Here is a 16,882-nt window from a genome sequence, read left to right on the forward strand (position 1 = left end):
CACGCCACTGCGCTCCACTCCTTACCTTTACTTGAACTTCACCCCTTAGAGTCAGCACAAATGTTCCGAAGGTGTCGAGAAGTTCCTTCGCTTTTGGACTCACGTGTATCTTGAGAGCTGCGAGTACATGTTTGTCTTGTAAAAAACTAGGTACGAGCGCGCAGCTTACGTTTGCGCTTAGCTGCACCAGAGCTTTTACATTTTAAAGTACTGATCAAATCATTGCGTGCTTATTGTATGAATTTCACAACAACGTAGAATACTTTACGCAGAAAAAGAAGGACATCCGGCAAAACAAAATATTTTGTTACTATATTGCGGTTATTTTCGACATGTCGGCAGCCCCCCAAGTCAGCAGGGAGCAAGCTTCTGCATTTCTTATTTAGCGCTGCTTCTTACTCATTTAACGTAGCAAGAACATCTCACCATCATTGGAAGCGCCATTTACTCTAGATTTAGCCCGTAGAAGCTTTCCAAGTTTAAAAGTATCGATGACCAGAAGAACCCTATACATCCAAACAGAAAAAATCCTGAAAATTTGGTATGAGCAATCTGATTGGTTCGGACCCAAAACAGGGTTTATGATTGGTTCTGCCCGGTGACGTGATATTTTGCCATCTTCAGTAACGCCCTTTCACAGTACCTTCCGCTTCAAATCATATTCCTGCTTTGCTGCTCTTCCTTAGTATGATTTGCCTCTTAGCTCTTGCCAGTTTATCTGTCAAGAAATGCCGGCTACAGGAGTTAACTTGCCTACAAACGACAGAAACTGGTAGCTATTGCCAGAGGAACAACACAGTCTCAAACAGAAAGGTGCTGACAATGCTCCAGGTGACTTTTCCCCACGTCGGACTCATAGAAAAGAAATAAGCCTAAAGTTGAAACTTCGAATCCATTTTTCTTAGTTTCACTTTTTGGCAGGAAATGTGGTATGAGGAAATGTATCATTTGACATTTCGGAAGTGTAAATATTTCATTCACTGCCGTCCTGGACTTAAATTTCCTGAGGAACAAGTAAACATACTCGTAATCTGAAAAAGCTAAATTCTTCACGACACAAACTGAATATTTCAAAACACTAAAAATGTGTTAAAATCTTTTGCTCTTCTTGGATGTTATCGTTTTTCTCCAGAATTGCACTTTTACAATTAATTTTATGTTAACTTGCATTATGGGTGTTCTACTTCACATTACATCAAACATTTTGTGGATTGCAATTATTTTTTAAAGTACATTTCCTAATAAAGTGACTTTTTTCTGGAGATTGTTGAACATAGTATGTTGTAAAATTGACCTTCAAGACTGAAATATTAGACCTCATTAACCCTAATGGAGTTCAATTCAGCCTAAAAGTTTGAATCAATTTGAGGGAATGGTTCAAAAGTTGACCCTCCCAAGCCATATCCCCACTTAAGCAAAACCCATTTCTACCAACATATGTACTGTCCGCATCGAACTCTGAACAGTGACATTTCTTTGATGAGCTTAGCATGGGATGAGGACGATGGCCAGAAAGTCTCAGTGGCAAAAAAAAAAGAAAAAGCGCTTACTCTTTTGCCAGTGATATTGCATGACCATAGCATTGCGGTGTCGCTCGTCCTCATCACTGGCCACGCTGTATAAAGGTCTAGCGGCCCGGGCTAGCGTGACTGAAAAATAACTTTTTTAAATTTTTTATTTACGTTTACTTTTCTCTTGGAGCGCGAGCACCCCGCCACGTGCTCACACTCTGGCGTGCGCGTGAAATAGGGAGTTATTGTAGGCCGCGTTTCCCCCTCCGCTCAGCCCTCCTAAACGAAGAGGCCGCTACTGCGCCTGCGCGCCCATGTCCTTGAATGTAGAGTTCCAAGTATCGTAGCGGGTTGCGGAGAGCGTTGCGGGACGGCGAAAACAATCTACGAAGAGGAGTTCGCTTCCCGATGCCATAGTGGTCTGACGTCCCTACAAAAAGCTTCTGGTTGGCTCTCTGGAAACCTTGCAGAGCAGCTTAAGTGCAGAAATTTCTGAGGGCGTATGCTTGAAAGGATAAATACAAGAATATAATTTGGATATTCACAGGAGAGCTAGCGTAGTTTCATGGTGCCGAGTGCCTCAATACGTATAGACGCTTTGCAGCAGGTGCGCATGGGCACCGCCATAACATACCTTCAGTTCTTGTTTCCTCCCCCCTTATTCCGTTCACTTCATCATTATCACAGCAGGGCAGGTCATTGCCATTTTAGATTCTACTCTGTCCTTCTGCCCAGCGTGGGTCTTTGTGGAGACTCGTCAACGCCCATTTCAGAGGCTCGGCATCTCGGTAAGACAAGAGAAGGTCAGCAATGGCGGGTGTGACCTGGCGCGTGTGTAAAGCGTATATACGTATAATTTCACGTAATGGATACCGAGACACAATCGAACAGAAATTCGGCGGCTCTTACGTTCTCCTGTCGTCTCCATGCGTGAGGCTGTATTGACAGTGTCCCCAAAAAGACAGTATTTGGGCATCTTCAGTCCCACGACGCCAGCGACACAGGGGCCTGCGTATACACACACAATAAAAAAAAAAAAAAAAAGATACGGTGCAACATTTGCGGCTCTGGGCTGGCTTTTGGTTAGTCGTAGTCAAACTTTCGTTTGTTCACTTCGTGGTTGCGTGCAGCCCTTTGCATTATGCAGATCGTCTCCCAGCAAAATATGAACCACGCACGACGGTTCTTACGATCAAATTTCTTTCTTTATATCGTATTACAGGAAAGCTTAAACACTTCTTGGAAGAAAAAACAAAAAACAAAAAACACGAGTTAGAGGTGAATTCTAGCGTATTTTTATCCCGGGAATCTGAATATCACGTTCGACTTCCCTGAAGATGTAACTAAACGCGAGAAAACGCGAAAAACCTTCGGCCAGTAGTAACGTCGTACTAGGATCTTTGGGCGCCAAGCGCATGTCACTCATGTGAGCAGCGCGTGCAATTGCAAGCTTGCCAGGTATATTTCTCCGCACTGACACCAGTCGTGACGTCTCTTTCTGACCTTTCTTTTGAAATTAGCAAGAGTGCGTGTGCAAAGCTTTGACAGGCGCTGAAGATGCGCGAGAGCAGAAATTCCGAAAACTCCTAGTATGACGTTAAGACTTTGATGGCGCAGGCGAGCTGGTGTAGATTTACCATTTCCTTGAACCACCTAAGAACCATCTCACTCCCTTTTTAAAAGAGAGAAGGCGGTGCCAGAAAGCCCATCGGGAAAAATCGGTGTCGTGGGAAAACGGAGTAGTGTACGAGATAACGTTGGCGTGTGGATTCAAATACGTTGGGCAAACATCGAGATGTGTGAATGCTCGAATAACAGAGAATAAGAGAAACGTAAAGATCAAAGAGGCCAGTTCACGTACAGCAAAATATGTAGAAGATTGTAACAACTGCACGGCAGAGTGGTCGGGAACAGATGTCGCGTGCAGGGAGGTGAACGGTGTCAAAAGGGCAGTTAGAGACGGAAAGGGTTGATTCTAAGGCAACTGCATAAGTCAGGCATCGCTGGTTCTGGGTCTCACTTCCAAGTCCTTTTTGCGTATGTAATGTGGCTGGTTGATCTGTTTTTTTTTTTCGATTTTGAAAGTAATTTGTCTAAATAAGTTTTTTTGGTGCTTAGTAGATCTGTGTGGGTTTTTTTCCTTTTTTAAAATAAAATGTATATAGTTTTTGCAAGTAAGGGTGTTTCTCGGTCGTCTGTTCAGCACGTTCGGCCGGGGTTCAAAAAGTGGTGGGAAATTCTTTGCGTATGTCGAAGCTTGGATTGCCTGCAAATCAAGCAAGCGTGTTTGAGTGTACTTGGACGATGAAAAATCCAGGAAACAGGTCATGTCTTTCGTTAAACTTTTGACTGTGTGCGTTCTTTTTTTTATACGGTGATTGGTTGGCGACGTTTGATGTTTTGGTATATATGGACATGTTACTAAATAAACTTTCAGCTGAGTTTGAGACGACGCCTTCTGTCCGTCTGTTCCTCTCTTTTCCACTTTTGGTTCTTCTAAATTCTCCACCCAGTCTCAGGTGGTTCAAGAAAAGAGTATGACCTCATGCCCCGGGAAGGAGGGGCTTCGGCGGTACTTTTTATTTTCTGCAGCCTCCGTGCACCTAGTCGAAACACAATCTCGATATTCATGATTCTGGAGGCCGAATGAAGGCCATTGAAATGTTTTTTCTTAAATACAAAACCGCTTCCGTTTCTTTAGAGCTAGATCATGTACTCAGTATTCAATGATAGTGGTTGTTCTCTTGAGAAAGCCTCATGGCACGAGGGGGAAACATCCCTTCGCTGATTAATCCAAACTAAACCTTCCGGTTAACCGCTGTTGAATACTTCATAGGCAAATCTTGAAAAATAAAAGCTGCTTGTCATCAGAAAATATATGATATCATAGCCTTTTGAAGTTCTTCCCTAGACTTTCTTTTCATTTTAAGTGGAGACGCAGCCGACGCTACGAGCTGATGGGACCAATAAGACAGCTTTAAAGGCGCATCATCATAATTCTGTACTTGTTCAATCATCGCTGAACCAATCATAAACAGGAAAGGCCCAGTGATTGGCACTTTTGACGCTGCTTGATTGGTCCCAGTAGCTCGTAGCGTCGGCTGAGTCTGAACTTAAGCTGAAACGAGCCATAGCTGCAGCATGGTGAATCTGGTGGTTACCTGATGCGGCACTTGAGCTCAGGGACTGCCGAACACCTCCCGCGCATTTGCATGTAGCCGGCGCAACGTAGAGTCAATACACTTCCGGGCTGTTGTCAGGCAGTGTTGGCGGTAACTCGTTATAAGTAACGGCGTTATCGGTAACGCGTTGCTTTTTTTAATAACGTAAAACGTACTCGTTACTTCTTCATAACAGGACGGATAATGTACCTACGTTACTTACTTTGAGTAACTGGTAACGGAGTTACGTCACTCGTTACTTTTTCTTCCCAAACATGAACAACTTACTCTTGAATTTTTTTTTGTGTTGTTAAGCAGTTTGTTAGTAAAATTTGTTAGTTTTTCGGATTTGTTTTTAATATTTATGTGAAACCGAGAAAAAGATAAAGAAAGTATGCTCAGTTTCCGCACGAACATCATGCTTCTTGAAGTATGGGCCTTGTGCAAACCCGTAACGTCGAAACAGTGAAATGTGTTAATTTATAATAAAAAAGAACTAACGCAAAAGTAACATGCGTTACTGTTAATCGGTAGTGGTAACGCGTTTCTTTTATTTTGAAGTTACATAGGCCGGTAACGCGTTTCTTTTATTTGCAAGTAACGAGTGTCGTATCTCATTGCATTTTTCGGTAACGCCTACAACACTTCCGTCAGGCTAACGCTCCACAGAAAAAGTGCGCTGTCACGCACCTCCAGCCAAATGCCCACCGCCTCCCCCTAAGCCTGGCCCCTGTTCACGTACGATTAGAACATTCCACAAGTCAGCTAATGGTTCCAGCTTGACGTCCCGACCAGCAAGCCCTGGTTTGCCGATTCTCGATAGACCGATCTCATCAGCTACAGAGCCGTATATGTAGAGAGGTTGGTCAATGTGAGGCGCGGGCAGAACCAGGGCGTGCACCAGATTCGGAAAGAGGGCTTGGCATGCTCTCTTGACCAACCAGAAGCCGAAAAGAATCCCCTAGCGATGGTAGCGAGAAACAGTTCTGATCAAAGGTCTATGTTCGTAACTGGTTTTAATAAGCCCGTAAGAGTGAAGTGTAGTAACTCTTCGTAGTTGAAAATAGGGTGCACGTGTTGTTTGGATCATGATCATGTAGAAATATGTAAGAAACGAATGCGCCGCTCTACTCTGTTTTGCTCGGACAGAGTGTGACTGCTCGGACGGCAGATTCCCGGCCCTCGGCGCTTGGCGTACAGATTATGTCGATCGTTCCGCTAGTCGCACTCTTCCACCATCATTTTGGATGAGCGTGATTGAAACATCACGTGTACCATATTTTCAGTCATCGAGAGTTACTCTAATGCAGTTATCAGGTTTGTTTCTCGCGACCACCGCCAGGGTATTATTTCCGGCTTCTGGTTGGTCACATTCGAATTTCTGAAGACGCCCTGGTACACCCCAGCCCGATTTTGGCAAATGACGCCTCCTAATTTGTCTCCTATACTTCCCAACAAATGGCCAAACTCTCTACATATACGGCTCTGATCAGCTAGTTTGAGTACGCCAGCGCTGTCGCCATGCATCGTGGGAACTGTAGTCTTTCTGCACGCGCGACAATTACGCTGGAGGTCTGTGCGTGCAGAGCACGAGCCGGCACGAGAGGTAGGCGCCCGTGCACGAGACAGCTCGTGCCGGCTCGTGCACGGGCGCCTACCTCTTGTGAACTACAGTTATGGCGGCGTCCCGCATGCGTGGAATACCTAGTAAGATCGGTCTATTGAAACTTAACTGAATGCCATTTGGAGTCCTTTTGGCGCGAGGAAGAAGCTCCAATGCTGTTACGAGAGTGCAATTTGTGAACATGTTTACTTTTTGCTTGCACCCATATATGCGCAGACTACGGGATGTGTACCAAAACAGGCGTAGTGAGAAGACAAACGAAATTGTTTTATACAGTTTTATAGCCCGAACAAAAAAGGCGAAGTAACCAGTAATGCAAAGTGACAGATCTAGAAACATGCAGTTTTAGCGATGTCCCTATTCATTTAGCCTCAAAAGACATTTTTTTCTTATTGAATTCCAAAGAAACGAGGTATGTAGGGAGACACGCAGGGCTCCTGTCTGGGAAAAGCCGCCCTACTCAGAATACGTTTTTGTTCGTGATATTGAACAAGCAATCCGAGTCGTCGTTTCAGATTGAATTCCGCCAGACAATTGGTAAACATTCTCCAAATTCACCATGATGCACGAACATATTTATACTAAATATAAAAAAGTAAAGTGATTAGGTTCCCCGCGTCTGGGATTCGGATTTTGGAAGTTTCGAACGACTCACCAGAGTGGATGCCGATGCGCAGCTGCAGCTTGCGTTGGGGTAAGTGTCTTATCTTGAAGGACTGCAGTTGTTCGCGCAGACAGAGGGCCATGCGGGCGATCTCTCGCACGTGGTCGTTTCCGTTCCGAATGGGCAGACCCGAAGCAACCAAGTAGGCGTCGCCAATGGTCTCAACCTGGAGAACGAGTGGACATCGTTATTACTTACTACACAGGCAGCACTCGTTTGTAGTTGATCCAGAATACGAAGCTTATCATTACTATCTCCATTATTACAGACGTTTTATTGCGGAACATTTACGCGATGATATTGCATGCGTATCTGATGTAGTACACACCAGAAGCGGTATATCTCCGGTTGTGGTTTCAAAACATAAAATCTTGTATAGAGACACTTAAAAAGAAAAAAAATATATATATATATATATGAGTGATGCCCACACAGGCATTCTCTTCATAGGCGTTGAGGAAGGGGGACAATAATAAAGAAGAGGGAAAATGAACGATGTTTTAGAGAGTTCGGGAGGAGGTGACGATGATGACAATTTTGCGGCGTAGCACAAACATTCTCTAGGAATCGCGCCATGTACTCGAACCTAATGTGACAAAAAATGGCGTATACATTGTTTAAAAAAAAAAGAGAAGAAATTAACATTCTTTTGTAAATGTCACTCATTAGCTCTTCCGCGGGTTCGGTTGTCCGAGTTTTTAAAGCCACCTGGGCTCTCAGAAAGACTTTTAAGAGGACGTGAAAGCCTTCGTTGACCACAAAGCGAAAGTACCTCAGAAGAAAGTTTCTTCGGTAAAATTTCACATAGAGCGGTGTTTTTGGCATTCTAATCGCGATTAGATTTTGGAACGCGAGAAAACCAATGACTGAGTTGCAAAACAACGAAACCTCACGCTTATTGACAATCTTCTTCGCTATGAATTGACCTTATACATCATAAACAATAATATGATTTTATTTTCTTCGAAATCAATGTAATAATTAGACCATCCTTTGTAAGACCCCGCAAAAATTGTTTGGGGTGTCCCACTTATGTGTCGTTTAACAAACACATTGGAAGAATCAAATGTTCTTCAGAAGCCCTACTAAAGCTGCCGCTTCTTTTTTTTTTTTTTTTGGCAAGAAGAGTTAAATAATTGATGACCTAGTAGACTATCTGCACAATTCCTTTTCACGTAGTTAGCTTGGCCTGTATGAATAGTTGTAATTTACGGCCTACGTTGAATCAAAAATGATATAGATAAATAGTTAATGTTGTTTTATTGTTCCTGGCCAATTTAAACGGCATGAAAGCCATTGTCTCACCAGTCTTATACTGCGAGTCTTATACTACAAGAAATTCTAGCTTCGATGACGGAGATATAAGTCGCGAATCTATAACAGAACCGCCGGTCTGTAAATCGTAACCAGAACTACGCTTACCTTGTACACATCATGTTGATCGATAATGGCATCAAAGCAGGTGTAGAGGTCGTTCAGCAGCGTCACAACCTAAAATCACACACGAAAACAATTCGTCCTCACACTTTAGAAAAGAAGGCTAAAATCCTGAAACAATAGAAATTTTATTGTTTGTTTTACTCTTTTGAGGGGGGGTAGGCAACAGAAAAGTTCTTGTCGTTGCTCGTCGGCTAAATATGAAATCTGACTTAGACGGGCATGTTTTGAATTCTGCGCTCATGAATCTCCATATTCTGAAAACCTGGAGCGTCTACGTCACAAAGCTGCAATGGAGAAAGCTAAAAATATCTTTAGACATGAAATAAAATAAAGAAAAAAAATACACGCTGTGCCACTGGGCGTTACGTTGCTCAATATCACAGCACAGGCTGTTTATTAGGTTTGAACATATCTTCAGCCTCCTTATTCGCCGCGCTCCCTCCCTGGATTGCAGCGATCGACTTTCCCAAGTGTTTAGAGGGAAAGTAGATGCTTTGTATTTTTTAGAGTGCAGTATCCGGTGCAAGAGCGAAACATCAGTACGCCCTCTGCACTGCACACATACGTTAGAGAGCTGTAAAAAACACTGGAAACTGTAAGCTGGCAGCACGTGCTATGAGGGACAACTGCTATCTGGTGTTTTCTTGTTTTTTTTTAAATTATTTTATAGCATTTTTTTTTTTCAAATAACGATTTCTATTTATTCCTCAAAACTGGCAAAACATCCTTGACGGCGCGCATCAATGTGCTTGGGGTGGACAATTTAAGTGCCAGAACATTGGTGACAGGACATTTTCACGACGAGGAAGATTTCGGGAAAGCTAAGAAAAAATCATGTTTTTAAGTTTTGATGGACGTTTTGCTCCTTGATCATTGGTGACTCTGACGTAATGCAACGTAGGGTTGCGTAGAACGTAGCTCAATGAGTAAATGTATACATGTTTATGGAACTCGTGGTTTTAATTCAATTGATTATTAAATCTACACAAACGATTCCGAGATGCGGAGCTCAATCACCTGCGTCTAGAAAATCTCACTCTAACATGGAAGCTCATCGAACGTAGTTTTTCAATTCGGTAGTCGTAACGTTTTCTTTAAATCATTAATAAAAGAAAACGTCGAGATGGAATGGGAAGGGCCAGTCTTAAAATTACTAGCAACCGCGATCTATCTTTTTCATATGCTTATTATCAGTAACGTGGTGGACGGTGTCTCGAAGTTAATAATTGTATACGCATGTTGCTTAAGCTTGATATAGTTTTTAAGTGAATGAAGATGTACTTCTGTAAAACCCTTTCAATATAAAACATTAAATACATGAAATTACGTAAATTTTTACCTGCATCGGGGAGCTGTCAGCAGACAGCGACGTGAATCCAACTATATCACTGAAGAAAATCGTGACCGAATCGAAGGCTTCCGGTTGGACGTGGGCGCCTTTCTTGAGTTCATCGGCCACATACCTGCAGGGAAGAGCTCCTATACCCGCTGCACAACAGCATCTCTCTTGTTTCTCGAGCAATCTTCCAGAACGCTACTCGAAATGTTCGGCACTCAATGAACGCAAGTCAGTGTCCGGACCGCGTCTTTAGAGAGTTTTAGGGAACCGTTTTTGCACATCCGATACGGTACCATGGGCACTCCGGTACGCACTGCGCATGCGCCACCACAGAAGACTCGCGCATGCGCAGTTCGTACCGGAGGGCCCATTGTACCGTATCGGGTGTGCACAAACGAATTCCGAAAACTCTCTTTCGACTGCTGTGTTTACCGTCTCGGTTATGCGTTAAATGTGGTCCTAAAAAATGCAAAGAATCGTGCCACAGGAGACGACTTGTCATGCTGTCGGATGTCGCGACCCTGGCGGTTGACTGTAGAGTTTCTGGCAAGAAAAGCGAGCGGATGCGGGAATCCCTCTCATCGCAGCGTCCCAACTCCTGGCCATTGAAGCTCTCGTGAACTGGCTGACTGCATAGTGACCTACAGCAGAACAAACGTCTGCCACATACACCTTCGCTGTTGTGCCACCGCCAGGATCGCGGCAGGTGGTGATATGTCACGCTTATAACGTCATAAGGCGTGTATCGAAGGACTATATTTGATGACCCGGTAAACGCACAAGTCGGCGACGCATTCCAAGTACCATAACACCAGGTCTATATCAATCATAAATGGCAAGTACACACTAAAAAAAAAATAAAGAAACAAAAAACCTGCATGAATCCTTTTGTGCGTTGTACTTCATAGCCGAACAACCAATCGATGGTTGTTTGTCAATCAGTTAGACTAGTGATAAGGGTGATTGGTATCGTGCTTCAGTGGCGAGAAGGTCTCAGTTTCATAGGTGATGGACGCCGTTTGGCCTTTAAGACTGCGTGCATGGCCGCCATTGGAGCACCACCGTACCGATTATACTGTGAGTGCATATCACGCGGCATCATAATTAGAGTAAATTGACAAATTTTATTTAATTATTTAATTTATCACGACGATCTTACCATATACAGTCATGCCTCATTAAAATGAACCCCGTTAATAAGGACACCCCGTTGTATAAACACCCTTTCAAGGACAGAGTAAAAAAAGAAATGCATGCATTTTTGTTTCGTTATTATGGACAACTAAAATTATGGGCGATATTTTGGGGGGAACGGAGGTGTTCATATTAACGAAACATAATTGTATTATGTACCACTGGCCGTTAAACTCACCTGCAGAAACCTATTTTCTTAACAAATTTGTTAAGCTTTAAAAGTAACACCCTGTATAGCAATCACAATTGATGAAATATTGTGCGTATTTCTCGTCGCCATACGAAAAACGAAAGGCCACCTCTTCGAAGCCTCTCTGTCAGGATTCAGATGAAGCGCATCCAATCGATCCCTATTTTGGTACTCGGAGGAATGGGCCTTCCCGGGAGGCCTCAAATGTTGCAGCCGACATTTCGCGAATAAACAGAGCGAAGCGCTCACTGCCATTCATCTCGCGGCTCTCAGGGGGAACCTGCGAATACTCTCCAAGAGTATCAGATATTGCTCCGTCTCACTTTGGTAGTAATTGGTAGAGCAGTTCGTCCGTGCGCTTTTTCTCCTCCATAAGAGACTGAGTCTTCTCTTCGACCAAGGATTCCAGATTGTTGGCGTACTGCTCCATTCTTTGAAGAAGGTTGTCGAAGAAATTCTTGCTGGAAAGTCCCCTGATGGAAGAAACCAATGTTTCGATTACTTGGCGTGCTTCGATGAACGACACGGTGAGTCATGTGTTGTCTTTAAGAAGCATCAACAAACAAACAAACATAGACATAGGTGCGTGCGTGTGCAATGAAAGAAATGAAATCCTAATTCGGCGCGTAAAACTAATTAAATATTTAATATCATACTAACAATATTGGCACTACGGGAGGATTACTTATTTAGTTTTATATCCTAAATTGGTTTCAATTGAGAGTGACATTGTATATGTAGCCTTAAACGAGCCTTTTGTGGAAGGTATGTAAAAGGCGAAAGTGTACGTAAAATAGGAATCAAAACGAGTGAGTGAAGAAATTTTGCTCACCACAGCAACGTTGTAAGCTGAACCTTTACGTATCTTTCGTTGTGTATATCTGTTGCTTTCTACATACATATAGAGCCTTAAATTAATTAGCTAGCTCGCATAGACTAACAGTCAATTAATTCTTGTCGTTGTAGAAAAAATTAATATCGTGGTGCACTCGTTGTTTCAAAGTAAGCAGCATGACCGAAATGTGAATTTTAGAATTTGTCTGTTATCTCGTTATCTCTTAGCAGCATTGTCAATCGCCCGACCACTGGCGCTAAAGTTGACTGATTTACGCAATACATAACTAAATTATTGCTCGTTTATTCTTGCTTTTGTCTCCATGTCTTCATATTCTTCACATTTTGTTTTCAGAATGTCTCCAGCACAATCTTGCGCTGGAGACAGCATGGACACATCAGACGAAAATCTACCACTGCTATAGCTTGGCGTTTTTGTTGTTCTTGTACATACCACCTAGCTCTAGCAGCGGGACGAAGCTTAAACTACGCAGCCAGCTAGAAAAATATAAGTGTTCAAAATCGTAAATGGAATAATACACAAGTAAAGCAAAGTGGAAACGTCCGCAACTTCTTACCGTGAATGTAAACGATATTTTTGCGTTTCAATAAGTTATGGATGTTGAAAACAAATGAAAGACGTTTACAACACCCTGTAACGCCGAGTTAGAGCGCAGCTCTTGAGGAGGAGGAGGGAAGGGTACTGAGGGGAGGGTATACCCCTGCTCCCTCCTCCTCGCCTGTTCTTTCTCCCCTCCCCCTCGTTCTCCTCCCCTCCCCTCCACCTCCCCCCCCCGCGCGTTGCATCATGGGAAATGTCCCATAATGCACCGCGTGGTTATGCCGACGGCGACGCCGACGCCGCTCAAGCCGGAAACGGGCGCCTAACCGCTCATTCACACTGGAAGCAGATTTGCGTTCGCAAAGCGGTTGCAAACGCGGTTGTATAAAGATCCAGTACAATTGCACGCGCACTTGATGTAATCTAGTGCGCGTGCAATCGTACTGGATCTTTATATAACCACGTTCGGCAACCGCTTTGCGAACGAGGATCCGCTTTCAGTATGAATGAGGGGTAAGAGCTGCGCTCTAAAAAGGCATAAACAAGTAAGAAAAGTGCGTACAACCTACGGAATTTACCCATATCCACGCCCATATGTTTGCATAGCACAGCATAAATCGCTCTGTATGAAAGTTGTACGAAGCATTTCTGATGAAAGGCGTCGCTCTTGAGCGCCTGAGCTCGTTTGCTATCATCATTGCACTCAGAGGAACATATCGTTGCGATTTAAGGGGACATCCCGGCAAATGACGAGGGAGATTGAAAGAGAGGTTTGAACCTAAAAATAAACTCTCCGATGCAGCAGCATGAAGGACGTGAGCATCTAAAAGGTATACGTCCCATCGCAGTACTCCTGTTTTTCTTGTTGCTTTTTTTTTTGTTTTTGTGATGCGTTTCTTTCGTTCTTTCCTTCCGCGCACTTCACCCTGAACAGCAAACATTGGCTGTAAGAGTGTTTGGGCAAGTAAACGCGTATGGATTTTTTTAGAGGACCTCATTTGCTTTTACTTAATTTTTACTAGTTCTGCTGGACACTCTATTTGACGCCTTCTGAAATATCCCGAGCGCGGGAAGGAGAGGTGGTCAGCTCGAAAGCCGCTGCCATCGCCGAAACTTTTCCAATCCATCAGTGCCTCCGATTGAAGCGCCGGAAACCAACAACTGATGCAACACCTCGTGGCCTTTTTGTAAGTTTTTTGCTCACGCAATAAGGCCTTCCGACAGAAATGTGCAAGGACAGTGAAGAACAACTTTTTGATTAAACAAGCGCCGCAAAAATATTTCTATCGAGCTATCCATATCTGCTTCTTTACCTTTATGGAAACTTTTTTTTTTTTATAATTACAATACCGGGAATCTGATCGTCCCCGTTACTTATTGGTATGAAGAGAAATTTGAAATATAGTCAGAGTTATACCCCTGTTGCACGGGCACCCTTAACCGCGCTAAACTCGACTTTAACTCCTGTTACGCGGCACCACAGTTGCCGCACTATACTCTTGGACAGCTATTTCAGAAGTAGTGAGGAGCGCGCGTGCACTGCTTTGATGGGTGCTCAGATGCTCAAGCGCACATTCGCCCATAGCTTTGACTGCATAGCCGAATAACATTTTCAGCAAGTATTGTGCGCTAACTGTGGTTTAGCGTAACTGCAGTTAAGTGTTCCCATGTAACAAGGGTATTACTGTGGTTTAGCGTAACTGCAGTTAAGTGTTCCCATGTAACAAGGGTATTACACATCATAACGGCACGTGGTCATTTAATACAAAATAAACATAGTTATTTTTTTTTTACCTGTGCAAAATTTACGAAATCAAAGCAATAAACATTGTAGGCAGACATTAGAAATGAAAATCTTCCACAACTGTCTTGCGGTTTCAATATGCTTATCTTAAAGGGGTCATGAAGCGATATCGGGTTTGAATACTCTTGACTTAGCAGAGGCGTACTTGTTCTGTCTGGCTCAAGTATACTCGCACAGACCGCCACTGATTCAGAAGCTTTTTTGTCGTGGTGAAATTGCCAGGATAAAAGGGAACTATTTCTTTCAGTCTTGCCTTCGCAAAACTCGATGATGTAATTGTGGGATTGAAACGACCCACCTGACGACAGTCGAGCGCGGCTCATGGATTGAACACGAGAAGTGCGTGAGCACTCGACTTCGGCTCGCAAAATGCCTCGGCGGACACTCGGGTAGTGACTCGTGTCCAAGCACTGCGGTAATGAGAATAGCCAAACTCTAACAATGGCTGGAGCTCAGCACGCGTTTTCATACTTTGTAAACCCCAGCGCGTGGATATGATTAACGTTGGTGGAATAGGAGAGGCCCCAGGCCACGTGGCCGCTTGTTCTCATTCCGAGTTGACGGGATGAACTATGCTCATATTTGTCAATTTGTTTAGCGACTGTCCATTGCCTGGAAAAAGAAACTAATGCAAGTTAGTTCAGTTATAACTTTAAAAAGTCATTCTAAGTAGTATTTAGCGAAGTAAGAAAATCGTTTCATGGCTCGTTTAATATACATACATACCCAACAACATCGGCCAAACGTTTCGTGTAAAAGCTTCGCATCCCACAGAAGTTAGATTGGTATCGCATCAGTCACCCTCAAAGGGCCTGCATATTGAGGTACATATCCTTTAAAATAATTCGGGTTTTAATTATTTTTGCGTAAGTAAATGCTATGTCAGTAAAGATAAACATTAAAGGTGCCTTGAGGAGGTTTCTAAGATCACCTAAATATGGCGATGACTCGCTCCGATGGCTCTAAGCATCCTAGAAATCTCTAAATCAACACAATACGCGGTCAATTTCCCTATTAAAAAATGGCCACATCTCCACGTGGTGAATGATGTTGATTGGGGCGAAGCTCTGGTGGTGCTTGTCTGCGTAGACGCTGAGCCGCAGCATGCCGAGCCTTTCGTACGTTTTCATCCATATCAGAAAGAGAATTTGTGGTATGGAACGTGGTTATATACGCATTTGAGCATTTGACTGCAGCGCCCTCACGTCTATAAACGTTGAGCCAATGCATGCAAAGTTTAACGCGATTATATGCGCATTTGACAGCAGCGCCCTCTCCTGCATAGACATTAAGCGGTTACACTCAAGGTTTCATCCTTGACATCCCCAGCTCTTGAGTTACTACCACATCTCAGGGCCCCCTACTCGTCCCGCAGTCGTGCACTGTCAGCCAATAGCAAGTAAAGGATCCTAGCGCCTCCCAGCGGTAGAATCTTGGAGTGATATCTCGAATGCGCGCGGCTCGTTGCCCATACAGCCCGGACTACGATTTAACCCAGCGAGCGCGCGCTAGAGCTGACGGCCAAACCAATACCACTCGCGTGGAAAAAAAAAAGGAAAAATATACAGACAAACATAGTGCGCTGTTTTTTTAGACGATAATATTATTAATAATAATAATAATAATAATAATAATTAACTAGTGTTTATTATAGTGTCCAGGAATAACCAATCGGTCTTAGTGCTGGCACACTTAAAAAAACAAAAACAAAAAACACACATACATACAAACACATTCACGCGATTGCAGAAGGCGAAGGTAGTTCAAAAGTGGGAGACTAAAAGTATTAACAAGTGCGAAAGACTCTCAAATCAACAAGGGAAATCAAAAGCACAAAACGGAGAAATCACCAGGTGTGAGAGCGAAAAGAAAATACTTGGATATTGTACTGACAAACATCAATAATAATAGTCGTGTCCCGTTAATATGGACCACATTAATATGAATACCCCGCTATGGTGGACACCACTTTCGGGGACAAACTGGGAAAATACATGCATTCTTTTCTCGTTATTATGGACAACTCATATAATGGACGACTTATTTTTCGAATAAAGGAGGTGTCCATATCAACGAGACATCAGTGTAATAACGTTGATTTTCCGTTAAAACAGTGAATGACGGAGGGAGATTGGAAAGGGTCTTTTCCGTCATTGACCGCGTATCGTCATGATTAATGGATTTCTAGGATGCGTAGAGCCCGGAGAGTGATTCATCGCGAAATTTAGGCGACCTCAGAAAAAGCTCCTCAGTGCACCTTTAAGTTCTAATTGGGAACGTACTAAGCAATACCGGAAGCCACTAATCATCGGAAACCATCAATAAAAAAAAATGGAACGTTTATGCCCAAAGTGCATACAACTTCAACGCACCCGAATGGTTTTTTTCCATTTCAGTCACGCATTGCATAGCACAAGTGGTAACTTTGGCTCCCCATCACGCTTTCCGCGTGCTCCGAGACTTAAAAAAAATGACCAGTTTTATGGTAACCTATTACGCTCAGTAAGTTTGTAATTTGTACTATATGTTTATTTTTACAACGCAAAAGCTCCAATTAAG

At 43.3% G+C, this 16,882-nt stretch overlaps 1 protein-coding gene across 1 annotated transcript in view; it reads right to left on the reverse strand.

The window, feature by feature from the left end:
* Positions 1 to 16,882, reverse strand: part of LOC121047591 (atrial natriuretic peptide receptor 1) — a 98,893-nt gene that overhangs the window by 1,584 nt on the left and 80,427 nt on the right. The window contains exons 16-21 of the mRNA XM_042292002.1: positions 11,447 to 11,596; positions 9,740 to 9,863; positions 8,383 to 8,451; positions 6,952 to 7,126; positions 2,421 to 2,519; positions 26 to 117 (exon numbers count right to left, since the gene is read on the reverse strand). Of these exons, the coding sequence (XP_042147936.1) occupies positions 26 to 117; positions 2,421 to 2,519; positions 6,952 to 7,126; positions 8,383 to 8,451; positions 9,740 to 9,863; positions 11,447 to 11,596 (709 nt within the window). The remainder of the gene's footprint in view (positions 1 to 25; positions 118 to 2,420; positions 2,520 to 6,951; positions 7,127 to 8,382; positions 8,452 to 9,739; positions 9,864 to 11,446; positions 11,597 to 16,882) is intronic.

The sequence above is a fragment of the Ixodes scapularis genome, unplaced genomic scaffold (genome assembly GCF_016920785.2).
Source record: "Ixodes scapularis isolate PalLabHiFi unplaced genomic scaffold, ASM1692078v2 PGA_scaffold0__279_contigs__length_252992795, whole genome shotgun sequence".
Taxonomy (NCBI): Eukaryota; Metazoa; Arthropoda; class Arachnida; order Ixodida; family Ixodidae; genus Ixodes; species Ixodes scapularis.